An 18,527-nucleotide genomic window follows, 5' to 3' on the forward strand; every position below is an offset into this window, starting at 1 on the left:
CAGATTCATTTCAATGATTCCATCATTCACCAAAACTTTTTTTTTACATATTTTTTCCTAAAACAGATGGACAGCCCATCACTAGATATAACCTCCATGAGAGCAGAAATATACACAATTTGCTTACCAGGCTTAGAAGAGTATCTAGCATATAGTAAGTAGGTACTAATTACATGTTTTTGGTATGAAAAAATTGTAGCAAACCTTCTTCATTTTAAGGTACATGGACTTTTTGAGTCATAAGTAATTCAAGAGCTCAGTCTAGTGAATAAGATGTGTCATAAAGCTGGGAATATTATTTTGTGTTAAAAGAAAAGCAGTGACTATAAAACAATAAACTAGATTTCCTTTTATGAATCATAAAATGGCTCACAAATGAGCTAGTTCAGGGCCTCATTTCCTAAGCTTATAGTTACAGATACCAAGCTTGCTCCAGTTCCAGAGTATTTGCACCTACTGTTCTCTTTGTCTAGAACACCCCAGCTGTTACATGGATTACTCCCTCACATCATTCAGGTCTCCATTTAAATATTTACCTCCTCCAAAAAACCTTCCATTACTACCTGACCTAAAATAAAGCCATTCCTGTCCCTTGATGTCCCCTGACACTGCTTTCCTTTAAAAAAAAAAAAAAAAAAAAAGAATTGGCCCTGGTTGGTTGGCTCAGTGGTAGAGCACTGGCCCAGTGTGTGGATGTCCTAAGTTCTATTCCTGGTCAGGGTACACAGGAAAAGCAACCATCTGCTTCTCCCTTTTCCCCTTCCTCCTTCTCTTTTTCTCTCTCTTCCCCTCCTGCAGCCATGGCTTGACTGGTTCGACAGCATCAGCCTGGGGCACTGAGGATGGCTCCATGGAGCCTCCACCTCAGGTACTAAAAATAGCTCAGTTGCAAGCATGACCCCAGATGGACAGATCAGTGGCCCCTGATGGGGGGGTTACTGGATGATCCCGGTCAGGGTACATGGGGGAGTCTCTCTATATCCCCTCCTCTCACTTGGAAAAAAAATCATTACATCACTATCTGATATAATAATTTTATATCTATTTTTATGTGTCTTTATTTTATTTTATTTTTATTAAGTAAGAGGCAGGGAGGAGAGAGACAGACTCCCACATGTGCCCTGACCGGGATCCACCTGGCAAGCCCCCTACCTGGTGATGCTCTGCCTACCTGGGGCTGCTGCTCTGTTGCTCAGCAACCAAGCTACTTTAGTGTCTGAGGTGAGGCCATGGAGCCATCCTCAACACCCAGGGCCAACTTGCTTGAACTATTCAAGCCATGGCTTCAGGAGGGGAAGAGAGAGAGAGAGAGAGAAAGAGAGAGAGAGAAAAGGGGGGGTGGAGAAGCAGATGGTTGCTTCTCCTGTGTGCCCTGACCAGGACTCAAACCCGGGACTTCTGCATGCCGGGCTGATGCTCTACCACTGAGCCAACTGACCAGTGCCATTTATGTGTCTTTAATATCTGTTCAGTCACTAGACTATTTGCTCTATGATGAAAGGGATTTTATTCAGTGCTATAGATCCAAATTTCTGCTAGATATCCAAATTTCAAATAATAAGTTCAATAACTATGTTTATAATGAAAGAAAAAAGAAGAGAAGAAATAAAAGAAAAAGTAAGAAAGGCAACAATAGCAAAAGGGTTGAAGAAACTCCAGATGACCCATAATTGGTTATTTTTCTGTTACTCTTTTTTAGTGTTAGTTTGAATTCAAGATTTCCTTGAGAAAATTTCAGAATGGGTATATGTCTCTTTTGGAGATTTATTTCAAAGGAATGGGTACTCTAAAGAAAGAAGTTCCATTACCTTCGAGAAGCATTTGGGGGGTATTTACTATCATAATTACAATGGCCACCTCTTTACTGTACTTCCATCTCCCCTGTCCACACAAGTATGGATTAAGTGAACATTTGAGAACTCTTTGAGTAAGACAAATATTTTAATAATTTATAGAATTTGCTTGTGTTGGTATTACCATTAACATTTTTTAATTTGCATACTTAACTGACATTTGGAGTATCTTTTCTTATTGACTAATCAAATCTCTTCAGGATATTAATAAAGGATTTACATAAAGCTAGAGACAAGCCTCTGAAAATACTTCTGAGTATATATTACTCCTATTATGCCCCTCACTAATAGCACAAAGTTTAGTTCCTTACAAGGGACAGTTACCTAAGTCACATTTTATTGTTTCTGCTTCCTCAACCTGTTCATTCCTTATACACAGTTTAGCCAAACAGGGTTTATGCTGGAGAAATTTGGGCAAAATGACAGCCCTTTATATTTTAGCAAATTTGGTAGAAAAGGTTTCATTTTCCAGCTCATTTCTACTATAATATTACAAATAAATCTCTTTTTTAAAAAAGTTCAGTAGTCCAGAATTAACCTTTTAGACAAAGGAAAGGGTTATGTAACAGAAGGCATTGTCCTAGAAGAGTTTTAGAGCAATTTTAGAATTCTGAGGCACATTTTTAAAAATGTCAATTTCTTGATTTGTAGGATTAAATGGTGCAAATGCATACACACCCAGATCCTACTCTCAGAAAACAGTTCTCTTTCACATTCCAGTTATGATTAAAATCTTAAAAATCAATCAGAATGCAAACTAGGGGAGCTACTTATTTAATACCTTTTAAGCTCAAAATCATTTTTATTTGAATCCCAGCTAACTGTATTCAGAAAATAGCCATCAAATTTTCTACTGAATAATTACTCTTCATCTTTGTTCTTTCTAGTATGATGTCTAATATAGTAATATTAGAACTAGTATAATAATAACATATTAGTACTAAAAGTTATGTTTTCTATTTTTTAGTTATTGTTAAATACTTGTTGTATTTTAGGCCATTATACGCACTTTTTTTACACAGCCTTGCAACCTTAAGAAGCTTACACTTCTTCTCCGAAGCAGGAACTTCTGGTGTGGGGGCAGAAGCCCAAGCTGTTGGTGAGTTACCTGTACCAGATACGCTTTTAGAATATGTCACAGAATAGGAGCTACGCCGCCGTCTAGTCCGAGAGGCTACTTCCCTCTCTCTATGCAGCAATTCTTCATTGATCAGCAGTGTTACAACTTGCTTAGACTTTTGCTGGATATAATGACCTAAAATATACATTGAATTTGCTTAGAAAAATATTAATTAAGGCTACAAAAACTTTTATTCAAAAGAAAATTAGAAAACATGAATGTATGAGCAAAGTAAAAGAACCTGTGGCAAATATAGAGGGGAAACCTAAGTTTCAATAGAATTATTAACAAATATAGTCCTTTTTTTATACTTCAAGAAGTAAATAATATATGATGAAATTATATCATGCATTGGCATTATATTTTTCACTTTAAATATACTTAAAAATTTTTTTGAGAGAAGAAGGAAGAAATTTTTATTTCAAAACTTACTGAAAAGTTCAGTATTCAAAACAATGTGGTGCTGGCATAAGAATAGACATATAGATAAGCAGAACAGAATTGAGAGTACAGAAATAGCCTCACCAGGCAGTGGTGCAGTGGGTAGAGCATTGGACTGGGGCATAGAGGACTCAGGTTCAAAACCCCCAGGTCGTTGGCTTGAGCACGGGCTCACCAGCTTGAGCATGAAGTAGCCAGCTTGAGCATAGGATCATAGACATGACCCGATGGTTGCTGCCTTGAGGCCAAAGGTCACTGGCTTGAAGCCCAGGGTCACTGGCTTGAGCAAGGGGTCACTCGTTCTTCTGTAGCCCCCCCATCAAGGCACACATGAGAAAGCAATTGATAAACAACTAGGGTACCACAACAAAGAATTGATGCTTCTCATCTCCCTTCCTATCTATCTGTCCCTATCTATGTCTCCCTGTCTCTGTTGCTAAAAAAAAAAAAAAGAGAGAGAGTACAGAAATAAACCCATACATCTATGGTCAATTGATTTTCCTAAGGGTACTTATATAATTCAATAAAGAAAAGGTAATCTTTTCAACAAATAGAAGTGGGACAACTGGATATCCACATGCAAAAGACTAGATTGGACCTCTAACTCACAGCATTACAAAAATTAACTCAAAATGGATTCAAGATCTAAATGGAGGAGCTAAAATGATAAAATTCTTAAAACATATTCTGCTCACAAAAATTAGGGGATCAGGGAACATGCAGATACTCCAGTACTTTCAGCCTTTTGGATAGTGCATTTTCACCAATGAAATAAAAATTGGTTTTGCATCTCATTTGCATAATCACACAACTTTCTTTGACTTGTCATTTGCTTTTCTGATGTTGTTTCATAAAAAAAATCAAATGCTTTTTCTTTATTGCTTCATATTCATTTTGAAATATCCTCTAATTTTTGTAAGCAGTATTGTATGTCTTCATGACCTTACATTAGGCAATGATTTCTTACATATGATACTTAAAGCACAAGCAACCAAAGGGAAAATGGATAGAGTTCATCAAAATTTCCCCAAGAAAATAAAGACAACCTATATAATGGGAGAAGATATTTGCAAATCATCTATCTGATAGGGGTCTTGAATCTAGAATATATAAAGAACTCTTAAAAATCAACAATAAAAAAACCCAGTTAAGATTCCTGGCCAGGGCACACAGGAGAAGCGCCCATTTGCTTCTCCACCCCTCCGCCGCGCTTTCCTCTCTGTCTCTCTCTTCCCCTCCCGCAGCCAAGGCTCCATTGGAGCAAAGATGGCCCGGGCGCTGGGGATGGCTCTGTGGCCTCTGCCTCAGGCGCTAGAGTGGCTCTGGTCACAACATGGCGACGCCCAGGATGGGCAGAGCATCGCCCCCTGGTGGGCAGAGCGCCACCCCATGGTGGGCGTGCCGGGTGGATCCCGGTCGGGCGCATGCGGGAGTCTGTCTGACTGTCTCTCCCTGTTTCCAGCTTCAGAAAAAAAACAAAACAAAACAAAACAAAAAAAACCCAGTTAAAAATGAACAAAGGATTTAAATAGACATTTCTCCAAAGATATAAATGGCCAACATGGACATGAAAAGATGCTCAACAATAAGATACTACTTCACATCCACTAAGTAGGATGACTATGATAAAAAAAAAAGAAAAGAAAAAAGATGAACAATAACAAGTGTTGGCAAGAATATGGAGAAATAAGAACCATCTTACATTGCTGGTGGGTATGTAAAAGAAAAACAGTTTAGCAGTTCCTCAAAAAGCTAAACATTGAATTATCATATGATCCAGTAATCCCTTTCCTAAATATAGACTCAAAAGAATTGAAGGCAGTGACTCAAACCAATACTTGTATGTTAATATTTATTGTAGTATTCACAAGAGCCAAAAGGTAGAAACAACCTAAGAATCCACCAATAAATGAATAAACAAATTGTGGTAGGTACATACAATGAAATATTATTCAGCTATAAAAAGTGGATGAAATTCTAATACACCTTACAACGTGGTCATTATGATAAGGGAAATAAGCCAGACATAAAAGGAAAAATACTGTATGATTACACTTATTTGAGATATACCTAGAATAGGCAAATTTATAAACAGAAAGATTAGAGGTAGCAGGGCAGTTAAGCTTAATGGTTACAGAGTTTCTTTTGGGGTGATGAAAAGGTTTTGGAAATTGTGAAGATAGTTATGCAACACTGTGAATGTAATTTATGTCTCTGAATTGTACATTTAAAATGATAAATTTTATGTTATATATAGTTTAAGTTTGTTTTTAAGTGAGAGAAGGGGAAATAGACTCCTGCATGTGCTCTGACCAGAATCCACCCGGCAACTCCCACCTGGGCTGATGCTTGAATCAACCAAGCTATCCTCAGTGCCCAGGGCTGACGCTCGAACCAATTGAGCTACTTGACTGCAAGAGGAGAAGAGAGAGAGAAGAGGGAGAGGGAAGAGAAGAGAAGCAGATGGTCATTTCTCCTTTGTGCACTGACTAGGGATTGAACCCAGGACATCTGAGCACTAGGCCAATGCTCTATCCACTGAGCCAACCAGGCAAGGCTTATTTTAAGTTTTAAAAAGCAACAATATGCCAAAGCCATAGCATTGTACACTTTAAATGGGTGAATTATACGCTACTGTATATTACATATTTGAATAAAGCTGTTTTTTGAAAAGAAAAAAAATGAGGTCTCTCAAACTATAAAAAGACATGGAAGAATCTTAAATTCATATTGCTAAGTGAAATAAACCAGTCTGAAAAAGGTATATATGATTCAAACTATATGACATTCTGGAAAAGGCAAAGACTATGGCGATAGTAAAAAGATCAATGGTTGTCGAGGGTTGGGGAGATGGTGAGGATGAACAGGTGGAGTACAGGGCACTTTCAAGGTGGTGAAACTATTCTGTATGATAACGGAATGGTAGATATATAACATTAATATTATGCATTTTCAAAACCCATAGAACTGTAGAAGAGAGTGAACCTTGATGTAAACCAAGGACTTTAGTTAATAATAACGTATCGATCATTAATTCTAACAAATGTACACTAATGCAAGATTTTAACAGGAGAAACCATTTTGAGGGAAGGAAAAGATACACAAGAACTCTATACTTTCTGAGTAATTTTCCTGTAAACTTAAAACTGCTCTAAAAATCGCCTGGTTTTTTTTGACAGAGACAGAAAGAGGGACAGATAGGGATAGACAGACAGTAAGGGAGAGAGATAAGAAGCATCAATTCTTCGTTGTGGCACCTTAGTTGTTCATTGACTGCTTTCTCATATGCGCCTTGACCAGGGGGACTGCAGCAGAGCAAGTGACCCCTTGCTCAAGCCAGCGACCTTGGGCTCAAGTCACTGACCTTGGGCTTCAAGCCAGCGACCTTTGGGCTTAAGCCAGGGACCATGGGGTCATAGAAATGACCCCATGCTCAAGCCAGCGACCCTATGCTCAAGTGTATGAGCCCACATTCAAGCCAACAACCTCGGGGTTTCAAACCTGGGTCCTTTGCATCCCAGCCTGATGCTCTATCCACTGCACAACTACCTGGTCAGGCAAAAATAGTCTATTTTAATAATGTATGCTTAGCCTGACCAGTGGTAGTGCAGTGGATAAGGCATCAACCTGGAGTGCTGAGGTCGCTTGTTCGGGATGCTGTGCTTGCCTAGTCAAGTCACATGCAAGAAGGAGCTGTGAGTTGATGCTTCCTACTCCTCCCTCACCTCTGCCTTTCTCTCTCTCTCTCCTCTCTAAAAATCAATAAATAAAATCTTTTTTAAAATGTACGCTTAACACAGACACTGCACTGAATTTTATCCTTTTCTCATGATTCATAAGACTATTCATTTTAAATACAAATGACCATTTTACATTGGATGGGAAGAAGTGTTCTTTTACCATTGTAGAAAATCAGACACTACTGAATCATCTCAGCTCAGTATTCTATATACCTTTCCCTACTTCACTTCCTCCACCCTCAATAAAATTATAATATGACCTAAACTTTTGTATTCATAAAAGTACTAGAATCTAGCTAGTCCATACTCTTTGGAAACACTTCTTTACATTTATGACTAAATTCTAATCTAATTATAATTATGAATTATAGTGAATTATAACAATCTGCGATGTCTCCTGTTTTATTCACTTTATTCATTTTCTATGAATCATTTTATCATGAACCTGTTAGTTTTACACATCCTTTTGAAAAAAAAAAGTGTTGCTAAGGGTCTCAAGAGTCAACACAAAAAATTAAACTGGAAATCGCAACTGTCCCAAAAGAAAAGTAGCTAATATGTTTAAGAACAACTTTTCCCCAGCTCCCAATTTAAAGTAATTCCCTCCCAAATTCCTAATATTTATCAGTACACTATATAAACTTATTTGTTACCTTGGTCTTTTCCAGCTTCATCTATGTGTTCAAAATATTCTAGCATTTGAAGTTTACATAACCCTTCTCTGCAAAACTGAATAACTTTCTTTGATCCATTCTTGATAAGATAATCCATTAGCATAAGGGATTTATACACATGACGCCAGTTCTTCCCATGGTCATTTAGTCTCTGCCATAGCATATTCATAATCTCTGAGAGAGAAATTGTGTTAAAAGTCAGGTCACTGATAGCTAACATCAGAGAACTAGAAGGACCCCAAGGATCATTAGAAGTTGCTTCCCTAACTTTTATTTCAGCATCTGAGTAATTTTTCACGAAGTTTTTCACTTGCCTCCTGAATGCCATAGGTAAGACAAGTTTGAAGGTGAGATGAGATGAGAGCAATGGAATAGGAATTTATGTAACTGATTTATAAAATCCTTGATAGGTAATTGGTCCTTGCTTCTGCTGCTCTCAAATACAAATGATTAATCATCATCTTGACAAGCCATCAATTCCCTGAAAAGGAAAGCACACAAAAAAACATAATTTGGTTATTTTTTAAATGTCTATAGAACACAAACTCAGCCTGAAAAATCTAGTTTTAGTTTCTAAATCAGCCTCTCACATCAGCCAGAACTGAGGATACCATATAAATGTTCCTGGAATCATTATGAGAAAATCTCTCAGAACAAATTGGCCTATTTATTTTAGAGAAATATAAGAAATATGTGGTTTCTAGTCCTAAAGCTTCCTACAGAAAATATCACTCATTTTTGGCTGAAAATAAAATTATAAAGCATTTCTTAGACAGTGAATAACAGTGTAAGAAAGCAGAACTTGGGTCTGATATCTCACGCTTAAAATCTGTTGACATAAGCCTGACCAGGTGGTGGCACAGTGGATAGAGCATCGACCTGGGATGCTGAGGAACCAGGTTCGAACCTCTAAGGTCGCCGGCTTGAGCACAGGCTCACAGGCTTGAGCAGTGGGTCACTGGCTTGAATGTGGGATCATAGATGTGACCCCATGGTTGCTGGCTTGAGCCCACAGATCACTGTCTTGAACCTAAGGTGGCTGGATTGAGCAAGAGATCATTGGCTCTGCTGGAGCCCCCCAATTGAGGCATGTATGAGAAGCAATCAATGAACACCTAAAAGTGACACAACTACAAGTTGATGCTTCTCATCTCTCTCCCTTCCTGCCTGTCAGTCTGTCCATCTGTCTGTCTTTCTCTCAAAATAAATAAAAAATAAGAAGAAATGGTTATTTTTTTGTAAAAGTACAACATATCCTCAAATAAGTAACATAGAGAAACGTATCCATTTAATTAAGATTTCTCAAGCCCTGGCCAAGTGGCTCAGTGGATAGAGTGCTGTCCACTGCACCAAGGTCATGGGTTCGATCTCCAGTCAGGGAACAAAAAGCAATCAATGAATGCACAACTAAGTGCAATGGCTAAGTGGAACAAGTCAATGCTTCTCTCTCTCTTTCAAAATCAATGGAAAGATTAAAAAAGAAAAAAAAAGATTCCTCAGAAAGTGACTATCATCAACCCTAGGAGGAAAAAAAGAAGTTGCATGTTTTTAAATTTTTCTGATTTCTCTTGCTTGCATATCAAATACAGGCATTTTTATCTGACTCACTACTGCAGCAAAAACCTGATTTATAGTGTGATTCAATAAGCTATTAAAATTTTCAATCATGAGGCTTTTCTTTTTCTGTGATCTTTTTTTTCCCTCTATCAAGCTCACTTAATGCAGAGATGCACTGTGACATTGGGTTAGAGCAACAAATATTGATCTGTTTCTTCACAAGTCTATTAAAAAAGAAAAAACACCCTGTTAGAATCATAACCTGCTGTAATTGAACAACAGTCACTAAAATTCATTTTTTTTCTTTTTTGGATAGTTATTATCTATATTTTAGGGGAACAAAACTCTAATTTTTAGGTTTTCCTATTTTCTCCAACCTGCATTTTTAAATTTAAAATGTTTTCTTAAATGAATTTTCTGCTCCAGAAAACTAAATAATAGCCTTCAATTCAATAGAGTAATTTAAAATGGATGTTGCTGACATCATACCAAAATTAAATACATTTCCAACCATTAGAAAAACCAAAAAGAAAAAAATCAGCGTAACTAGTGTCATTTACTAACACATGGTACTTTGTGACATGAATATAAAATATGTAAGACATGATTCTACTATTGATATGTTTTCACACTAACAAGAAGTTCAATTAATTATAGTCGCAAAAATTTTTTTAAGTGTAAGAAGGGGAAACGGACTCCTGCATGCGCCCTGCTCAGAATCCACCTGGCAACCCCAGTCTGGGCCAATGTTCAAGTCAACTTAGCTATCCTTAGTGCCTGGGGCCTATGCTCAATCTAACTGAGCCACTGGTTGTGAGAGGGGAAGAGGGAGGGAAAGAGAAGCAGATGGTCACTTCTCATGTGTGCCCTAACCAGAGATTGAACCCAGGATGTCCACACTCCAGGCCAATGCTATCCACTGAGCCAATCAGCCAGGGCTTGTAGTTGCACATTATATTTTAGTTATTATGAGTTTTAGACACCTGACTATATACAAATGTACAGTTTATTCATTCCATCAGAAACCTGAGATTATCATCATGATAATGAGACAAAATTAGTGCCCAAAAAGGTACATTTTCACACCTGAATTTGTGTGGTCTGGCTATCCAAATTCCTATAATACACAGAAATGAAGGGAACTACGATATATCACAATTTATGTCACCTCTGACAGGCCTTCACTGACCTTGCTAACTACTTAGGTCTTCCCATCAAACTCTTTTTAGCACCTGGTGTATTTCCTTTATTGACTTATCATGATCTGTACATATGTATTTGTCATTTGTTCTTTGGCTTTCTCTACCACCAGACTGGTCCTTGAAAGCAGGGACCTTGATCATCTTAATTACCAGTGCAATCTATTGACTAATGTGTACCTAGCACATAGTAGGTACTCAAGAAACAGGTGTTGGGTGAATGGCCAAATCATTGAATGATTCTGCTTTAATATAAACCTGCATTGATTCTACATCTTTGGATTATAAACATGATATTTTAAATACACTGCATATAATTCAATTCTTGTAATTGTCAAGTAAGATTCTAAAGTATTGATCAAATTTTTTCAACTCAATTAATAAATATTTCTTGTATATTTACTATTTATACAGCTTTGTGGTAGATATAAGAAATATAAAACACAACCCCTACATTAAAAACACATCATTAAGGAGCTTTTCCCTTTAAATAATTCCAAAATAAACAAATAACGAGGTAGAAAAGGTCTGTTTTCTTTTTAGGTTTATTAACTTCCACAATGCTTTGCCAAAGGCTGTTTCCTCCCCCAACTTTACCTGAATCATAACAGGAAATCCTCTTAAGTTATCAAGTGACAAACTACTGGTACACAATTTTTTATCTGAATCCTTTGAGGCCAGATGAGTTAGGGAATTTAAACCCACTTATTTTTATTTTTATTTTATTTTTTACTTAGCTGCACTTAGCTGCCCTGGCTTGATAGCTCAGTTGGTTAGAACATCCATCTTAAGTACAGAGGTTGCTGGTTCAATCCCTACTCAGGGCACATACAGGAACAGATCAATGTCTGTCTCTCTCTTACTCTCTCACTAAAATCAATTTTAAAAGGGGCGGGGGGTAAATGGCAAGCTTATCCTATATGTATTACATGATACCAACAGTAAGGTGTGGGTCCATTCTAAACAAAAATACATTAACATGACTGCAACAAAAACCTGTAAATATACGGAATAAATTACAACAAATGGCTCGTTTCAGTTCAGGTCTTGCCGCCAAATAAGTTAGGGAGGAAAACTGGTTTTCAAAACTTCTGCGGTGTTAGAATGGAGAATAAGGAATTAAGGAGCTGAACTGACTTTTCCAAAGACATAAGGCAACAACAACCACATCCAAGAGGCTGAGTGCCAAGAAGCATCTCTAGAAAGATGATTTTAGGGTAGTACAATGATGAGGAGAAAGCAGCTCTTGTACAGGTTCTGCCTGTAGACATGAGTTCACCTCAGGAGGAGGAAACAAGGTCTGACCACGATTGCAACGGGAGAACGATCGTAGATAATACCATGATATGAGGAGATGTAAGTTTTGATGGAAAGAATACTGCAAAAGGCAGAGAAACCAACCTGTCTGGGCCACTCCTGTGTGTTCATTAATTAATTCAACTATTAGTTTTGCAGTTTACCACGTGACAGGCTCCCTTCTAGGAAACAGAGAAACAAGGACTCATGACACAGTCAACATCTTCCAGAATAATGGTCTACTCCTTAGTGCTCAAAATGTGCTCACATTCCTGTATCTCACCTCATTACTTTAATTAGGATTCCAAAGGCATGGATTTGAGGATCTGCTCCGCCATTCCTAATTAAGGCTCACAACTTCTCTGGGCCTCAATTTCCTATCTGCACGAAAAGGACTAATCACCACTAGGGAAGACGGTTGGGAAGAAGAAATGAGATGCGTGGGAAAGAATTCTGAACATGAAGAGTGGACGCTGAGAAAGAATCAACTTCCAGCAACCGCCCTCTGAGCGCACGCAATTTACTTGGAGGGAGAGGCCACGCGAGAGAAGCTTCTAGAAAGCAGGAGTGCTGTGATGGCGTCCCACAGCCAGGGCTTCCCCTCACGCACGCTGTGCGGACCTCGATCCCCTCTAGCCAGAACTTGAACAGCAGACCAGCACTGGCACGGGACAGGAGGTTGGTGAGCAGGCCCCTTCAGGCCGACCTCCACAACCACCCCTCGTCCAAAAGAAAGTCTACCTCAGAAAGGCCAGTGCCCCGCGTTGGGGCCTTTTCCCACTCAGCTTCTAGTCCTCTGCTCCCCAGGCTTATCCACCCCTCCCCCAGCCGGGTCAAAGCACTCAGGCCCCGCCCCACTTCCGCTCACTCACTTCCGGCTTCTCACTTGAGGGCCGTGTGTCATCTGGTGCCAGAGGCATTCTAGTACCTCAAGAAAGGGGTGCGAAGGGTTTAAATACCCCATCTTCATATCGAGTAGTATGAAGGTAAATATCTTCATTTAACAATCTGTTGGACTGTGGTGCTGCCCTAATTCTTCTTTCACAGAATATATTTTACAGTTTGTTAGTGTGATTTTAACTGACTAGAAATGCCATCTGCAGCTGATTTCCACCTCAAAGGACAAAAAATGTAAAAGTCATCTCTAGAGATGAAAAGAACAGTGTGTGTGATGGGCAGTGATGGAGTGCCTCAAATGAGAGCCTCAGGTACCACTGACTAGTAGTTACTAAAATAGTCCTTTGGTCTTCAGTGAACACCCACTCCGTGCCAGGCACCCACCAAGCGGTCAGGACACAGACATGAAACACCCACGTCCAGTCAGTTTACAGCCGAATGGTAGTGGAGATGACAGGCACCATCAAAGAAAACTGTGACAAGATATGTATGCCATAATAAGAGAGAAGCAAGCATAATTCTGCCAAGGATTATTTAAGGGCAGAATTCACAGAAGAATTTCCATCTGATCTGAATGAATCTTAAAGAATGACAGGGAATTCACTGAATAAGCAAAATGGAGGAGGCCATTAGAGGCTAAGGACCCATCCTGTGTAAAAGCTTGAAAACTGAGAGGGCACGTTACCCTGGGAAAACTGCCAGCACTGTGGCTACTATGTCTGCTGCAAAGGCTATTAGAACAGCGGACGGAGATGAAGTGGCAGAGGAAAGTCAGATCATGAAGGACCTTGTCCATATTTCTGGGTGATTTTATCCAGTAAGGCACTGAAAATACAATCAAACCTTTGTTTTAAAGCATGTTGGTGGTTGAGTGGAATATGTCAACATTCTTACTAAGATGGAAGGAAAAGACTTAAGAGAATAGGAAAATACTTACTAGATGAAAGTAACACTTTTTTAGTTCTTACAACAATTATAATTATTATAACAGCCCACATTTTTTGATACTGACTGTAGATAGGTAAGTATAATATAAAGTGATAGGAGATATGAAAAAAGTTGGTCTGTTTGAAATATGGCTTAGCTGACTGTAATGTAGAGCAGTGTAGTAGTTGCCAGAGGGAAATGGAAAAGGTGGCCTTGAAAGAGATTGTTCAGGGTCCTGAATACCATGCTAAGGTGTTAGTCTATAAAATAGGCAAGGGAAAAAAATACAAGTATTTTATTTATTGAGTTATAGTTTGTGAAGATTTTTTTTTTTTTTTTTTTTTTTTTTTTTGGTCCTGGCTGGTGATTCAGTGGATAGAGTGTCAGTCTGGTGTGTGGACATCCTGGCTTCAATTCCCAGTCAGGGCACATAGAAGTGACCATCTGCTTCTCTCCCCACTTCCCCTTCTTTCCCTCTTCCCCTCCTACAGCCAGTGGCTCAATTGGTTTGAGCATGGCCCCAGGTGCTGAGGATGGTTCAGTTGGTCTGAGCATGTCAGCCTCAGGCACTACAGATAGCTCAGTACTTGAGCATTGGCCCTAGATGGGGTTGCTGGGAGTATCCCAGTCGGGGAGCATGTGGGAGTCTGCCTCACTATCTCGCTTCCTCTCATCTAAAAAAAAATTTTTTCTAAGTATATCTGATGTAAATTTCAAAGGAATTCTGAAAAATAGGCATTAATTACTGCATTTTACATATAAGGTAGTAAGTTTGGAGAACATGCATTCATTCTACATTCCTGAGCATCTGCTATCTGCCAGTCATCATGCTAAGCCTTGAGAATACAAGAAAATTATAGTCTAATAGTCACATAGAGGAGACAAGAATAAATCAGCAATTATAATAAGTTGCCATGACAAAGGCAAGTATAGAGTGGTATGGTAGTAAAAAGAGGATTTGTCTAAATCTACAAAGTTAGGGAAGGCATCCTGGAGTAGGTGAACTTGAGCTGAGTTTGCAGGAACAAGTAGGTTACATGAATTGCCCAGAATTGTTCAACTAGCATTCAACTAGCAAGTGATTTAACTAGAACTTGAACACAAATCTGCTGTGACCAATTTTGTGCCCTTCCCTCTACCCTAAGGATTAATTTTTGGTCCTTGATGATGACCTCCATTGATATACTCAATCACAAAGTTTATCTGTTGTATTTTTAGGTCAGAGATCCTATGTTTTTCTTTTTAAACCCATTAGTTTTCTCCTTTTAGAATGACTGGATGAGTTTAAAAGGGAATTCATTAGGCTTTGCAAAATGTAGTGTTACCTACCTAATAGAATTAATTCTGTTTACGGTGACATTATGTAAGAATTCCTTTTTATCTGCTTTCCTCCATTTGGGGGCACCATAATTTAGTTGCAGTACTGTAGCATTCACCAAATACAGACATCATTTTTACAGTAATAACTTGGCATGTTTCCCCCACCCCGAAGTCAGAGTTTTATAAAAGTAAACAAAGGTTTATTCTTTTGGTTTCTAGGGCATCCCTGCTCCTTCTCATCTCTTTGGCTGGTTTCTTCTCATTTCTCTGATCTCTCAACTTTGGAGGGGTCTGTTCTCTGTATTTATTCTTTAGGTGGTTTTATCCAGTCTCATAGCTTTAAACACCCTTCTCTCTCAATAACTCTCAATGTTTTATTATCAGCCCTATCCTCTCCTGACCTCCCCACTGGTTTTTCTTATGGACTTCTCAAGTTTAATATGTCCAAAACTAAATTTCTGATCTTTCAAACCTGCTTCCCTATCTCAGTAAATGAAACATCCTTGCTTCTAGTTTCTCAGTCCCTGACCTTAGAATCATCACTGACTCTTCTCTTCGCCTCTTACACTACAGCTCACTTTTTATTTCGGTGGCTATCAAGTCTGGTAATATGTCAGCAGGTAATAAATGGTTTATTAATGATACAGTCTAATAATCAATAAAAATAATATCTACATTTCAAGACTTTATGGTCACTCTGTATAATCAGAATTCACTTACTTCCCACAACCTTCACTTCCCACCAGTCCTAAGATACCATCATCTCTTGCCAGGACTATTACAGTAGTGTCCTGTTTTCCTTACTCCTGTTCTTGCTGCCTGACAGTCTAATCTCAACATAACAACTGGAGTGATCTTTTTAAAAGTTAAAACCAAAGTCAGATCATGTAATAACCCAGTTCAAAATCTTCCATTGACTCCCATCTCACTCAGTAAAATCCAGAGATAGCAAGGCCCTACGTATTCTGGCCCCTGTCTCTCTGTAACCTCCATCCTAACTCCTCTTCCCCTCACCGACTGCATCAGGCTTACACCCATCTTAAGGCTTTGCACCTGCTGGTCCTTATACCTGCATAAGCTGTTTGTCCAGAGAGCTATTAGGTTGGCTCCCTCACTTTGTTTTGGACTTTGCTCAAATGTCCTTTGTTCTTCCAGTAAAATCACAACCCCCCACCTCAGCCACACTCCCTGTGACTCTTGCCCCATTTTATGTCTCTCTGTGTTAGTGCAACCATCTGACATACGTATTGTTTTTTCTTGGGCCAGACGGTAAGACCCAGGAGAGCAGGGACTCTGTTTTGTTCACTGATACATTCCTAGCACTAAGAACACGCCTAACACAGAGTAGATATTCAAACATTGTCTACTGAATGAATGCAAAGAGAATGTCTGTATATATATTATTGAATGAGAAGTACACATATTACCATAAAATTGGATTAAATGTAATTATGCACAGGAATTTCTGGTATTAACAGTGATTCCATCAAAAGAAATAGCTGAAATATTTTAAACAAGTATGGTTTTAAAAGAAAATTTCTCCACTGTAGATAAGTTAAAATTTTACATATCCCTAAATCCTCCCAATTTTGCTGATATTTTTCTGAGAGTCCATGGTGGTGAAAACTGAAATGCTGGTATTACCACATTACCGCTTTTATTCTTAGGTTCTGCCTTTACTCTTGTTCAATGATAGAGCTGTTATAAAATAAACCACTAAAATGGCCTTGCATTCCTCCCAATATGCTCTATAACACATCTGCTGATTACTACTTACTGCAGAAGTAACTTCTCTTTGAGATTTTTCTGTTCTGCACTCTGCCCCATACTTGTAGGGGGAGGGATTATGTCCTGCTCCTTAGAGTGCAGTACCCTGTGGAAAAGTAGCCTCCTCATTAGGGTGCAAGATGAAAATATTTACCATGATACTTTCTATAGAGTACTATTCAGCTTTTCCTCTTTCTTCCCAATCCTCAGGCATGGAAGTTTATAGACTCAGTGTTTAATCATATCAAAACCATTGACTTGGGATAAGGACTGTGGCCAGAGGATTTCAATCTTTGAAAATTGGTAATAGAGCTGTTGTGTGTAATGTTGATCCAGGACCTTAAACCATGAAGAGCAAAGAATGCAGAGGCCAACCTTGAGATGTCATTGTTTTAAAATTGGCAACATGTTGTTATCTTGAAATTTCTATCTTTACAATATGTGGGAATAATGCAGACCCTGTTGAGACACACCTGAATTTAAGAAAATTCACCAAGCTAGCATTATTTTTTAAAAAGTCCTTTTATTAAGAGTTAGGAATAGCAAATTACTTCTTTTAACTCATTTAACAAATATTTACTGAGCACCTACCTACTATGACCAAGGTACTCTGCTGATTCTACACCAGATTCTTCTTTTCTATTTCAGTAAAAAATTGAGAAATTATAACCAAAAAAAAAGTTCAAAGAAATGATAGATCTTGAGCAAGGTTTCAGTATAAAGGAGCACAGAGATAGAAAAGGTTATCATTTCACAATATAGAATAAGTTTAAATTTTAGAACCCCAAATTGCATCTTATATGATATCTTTCTTCTTAGCCTTCAAAGGATTAATGCTAGGAACAGCCTGTGAACTCATATTTCCCTCTTTATCTTGGTTTTGGTCCCCAATCTCTGAATGGTGCCACTTAGCAAGTAACACATGTCTAATTTCATACAAAACATGCAACGTTGCAATCAATTTTCTAGCAAAAGCAGAGAGGAAGAAGACTTCACAAGTTGTACTTGCTATGGGAGGGTGGACTTCGAGAGGAGGGTGAGTTATAAATGTGAAGGTAAGAACTAAGAAAGTTGAAGATGGCAGAAACTTTAAGTCAGTGAAAAAAAATCTTAAAATTACAGAAATCCTTTAGTCCAGCCAACTCAAGGGAAAGTGAATCCCAGAAGTTGAAGTAACCAGTCCCAGCTAATGTCTGACTAGTAAAACTGGTATTGGAATGTTTCCTGGCTCAGAGCTCCTCTCTCTCTTTCTCTCTCTCTCTCTCCCTCCCTCTCTCTCCCTCTCTCTTTTGTTTTTTGTTAAGGGTAATATTACAGGATAAGTGCACTAAGTAGGCATTTTCCCTGAGATTTTAATATTGTGAGTAAGCCAGAGTTGTATTCAATAAGTTTCCCTAAGAATTCCTAATGTTTCTCTGGTTGCAAGGCTATGCTAAGGGAAAATGAGAATTTTTTTTTTTAAGACCAGCCGCAGTTTGCCGATGGACAGTCTCTAGGATTAGAAATTTTCTTATGTGAACTTAAATGATTCGTGGGCAAAATGTTAAAACTGAAACCAAGCATAAAGAAGCAAAAGTGTTTCAGTGAACCTCCTGCATTTTAGTTCAACTCTGGCAGCAAGAAAACAAAACCACATAATTTAAGGCTCACACCCAACTCTCTGAAGCCCCGTATCTGCTAGTTCCTGTGTGGTTTGCCTACAGACTGCAGTGCTGACTGGGGGTAGTTTGGAGGAG

The 18,527-nt window shown here is 38.5% G+C and overlaps 1 protein-coding gene across 1 annotated transcript in view; it reads right to left on the minus strand.

Moving 5' to 3' along the window:
* Nucleotides 1-8,156, minus strand: part of ENTHD1 (ENTH domain containing 1) — a 133,503-nt gene extending 125,347 nt beyond the window's left edge. Inside the window, exons 1-2 of the mRNA XM_066358485.1 lie at nucleotides 7,808-8,156; nucleotides 2,863-3,108 (exon numbers count right to left, since the gene is read on the minus strand). Of these exons, the coding sequence (XP_066214582.1) occupies nucleotides 2,863-3,108; nucleotides 7,808-8,156 (595 nt within the window). The remainder of the gene's footprint in view (nucleotides 1-2,862; nucleotides 3,109-7,807) is intronic.
* Between the last annotated feature and the right edge of the window lie 10,371 nt (nucleotides 8,157-18,527).

Source organism: Saccopteryx leptura, chromosome 1, assembly GCF_036850995.1.
Source record: "Saccopteryx leptura isolate mSacLep1 chromosome 1, mSacLep1_pri_phased_curated, whole genome shotgun sequence".
Lineage (NCBI taxonomy): Eukaryota > Metazoa > Chordata > Mammalia > Chiroptera > Emballonuridae > Saccopteryx > Saccopteryx leptura.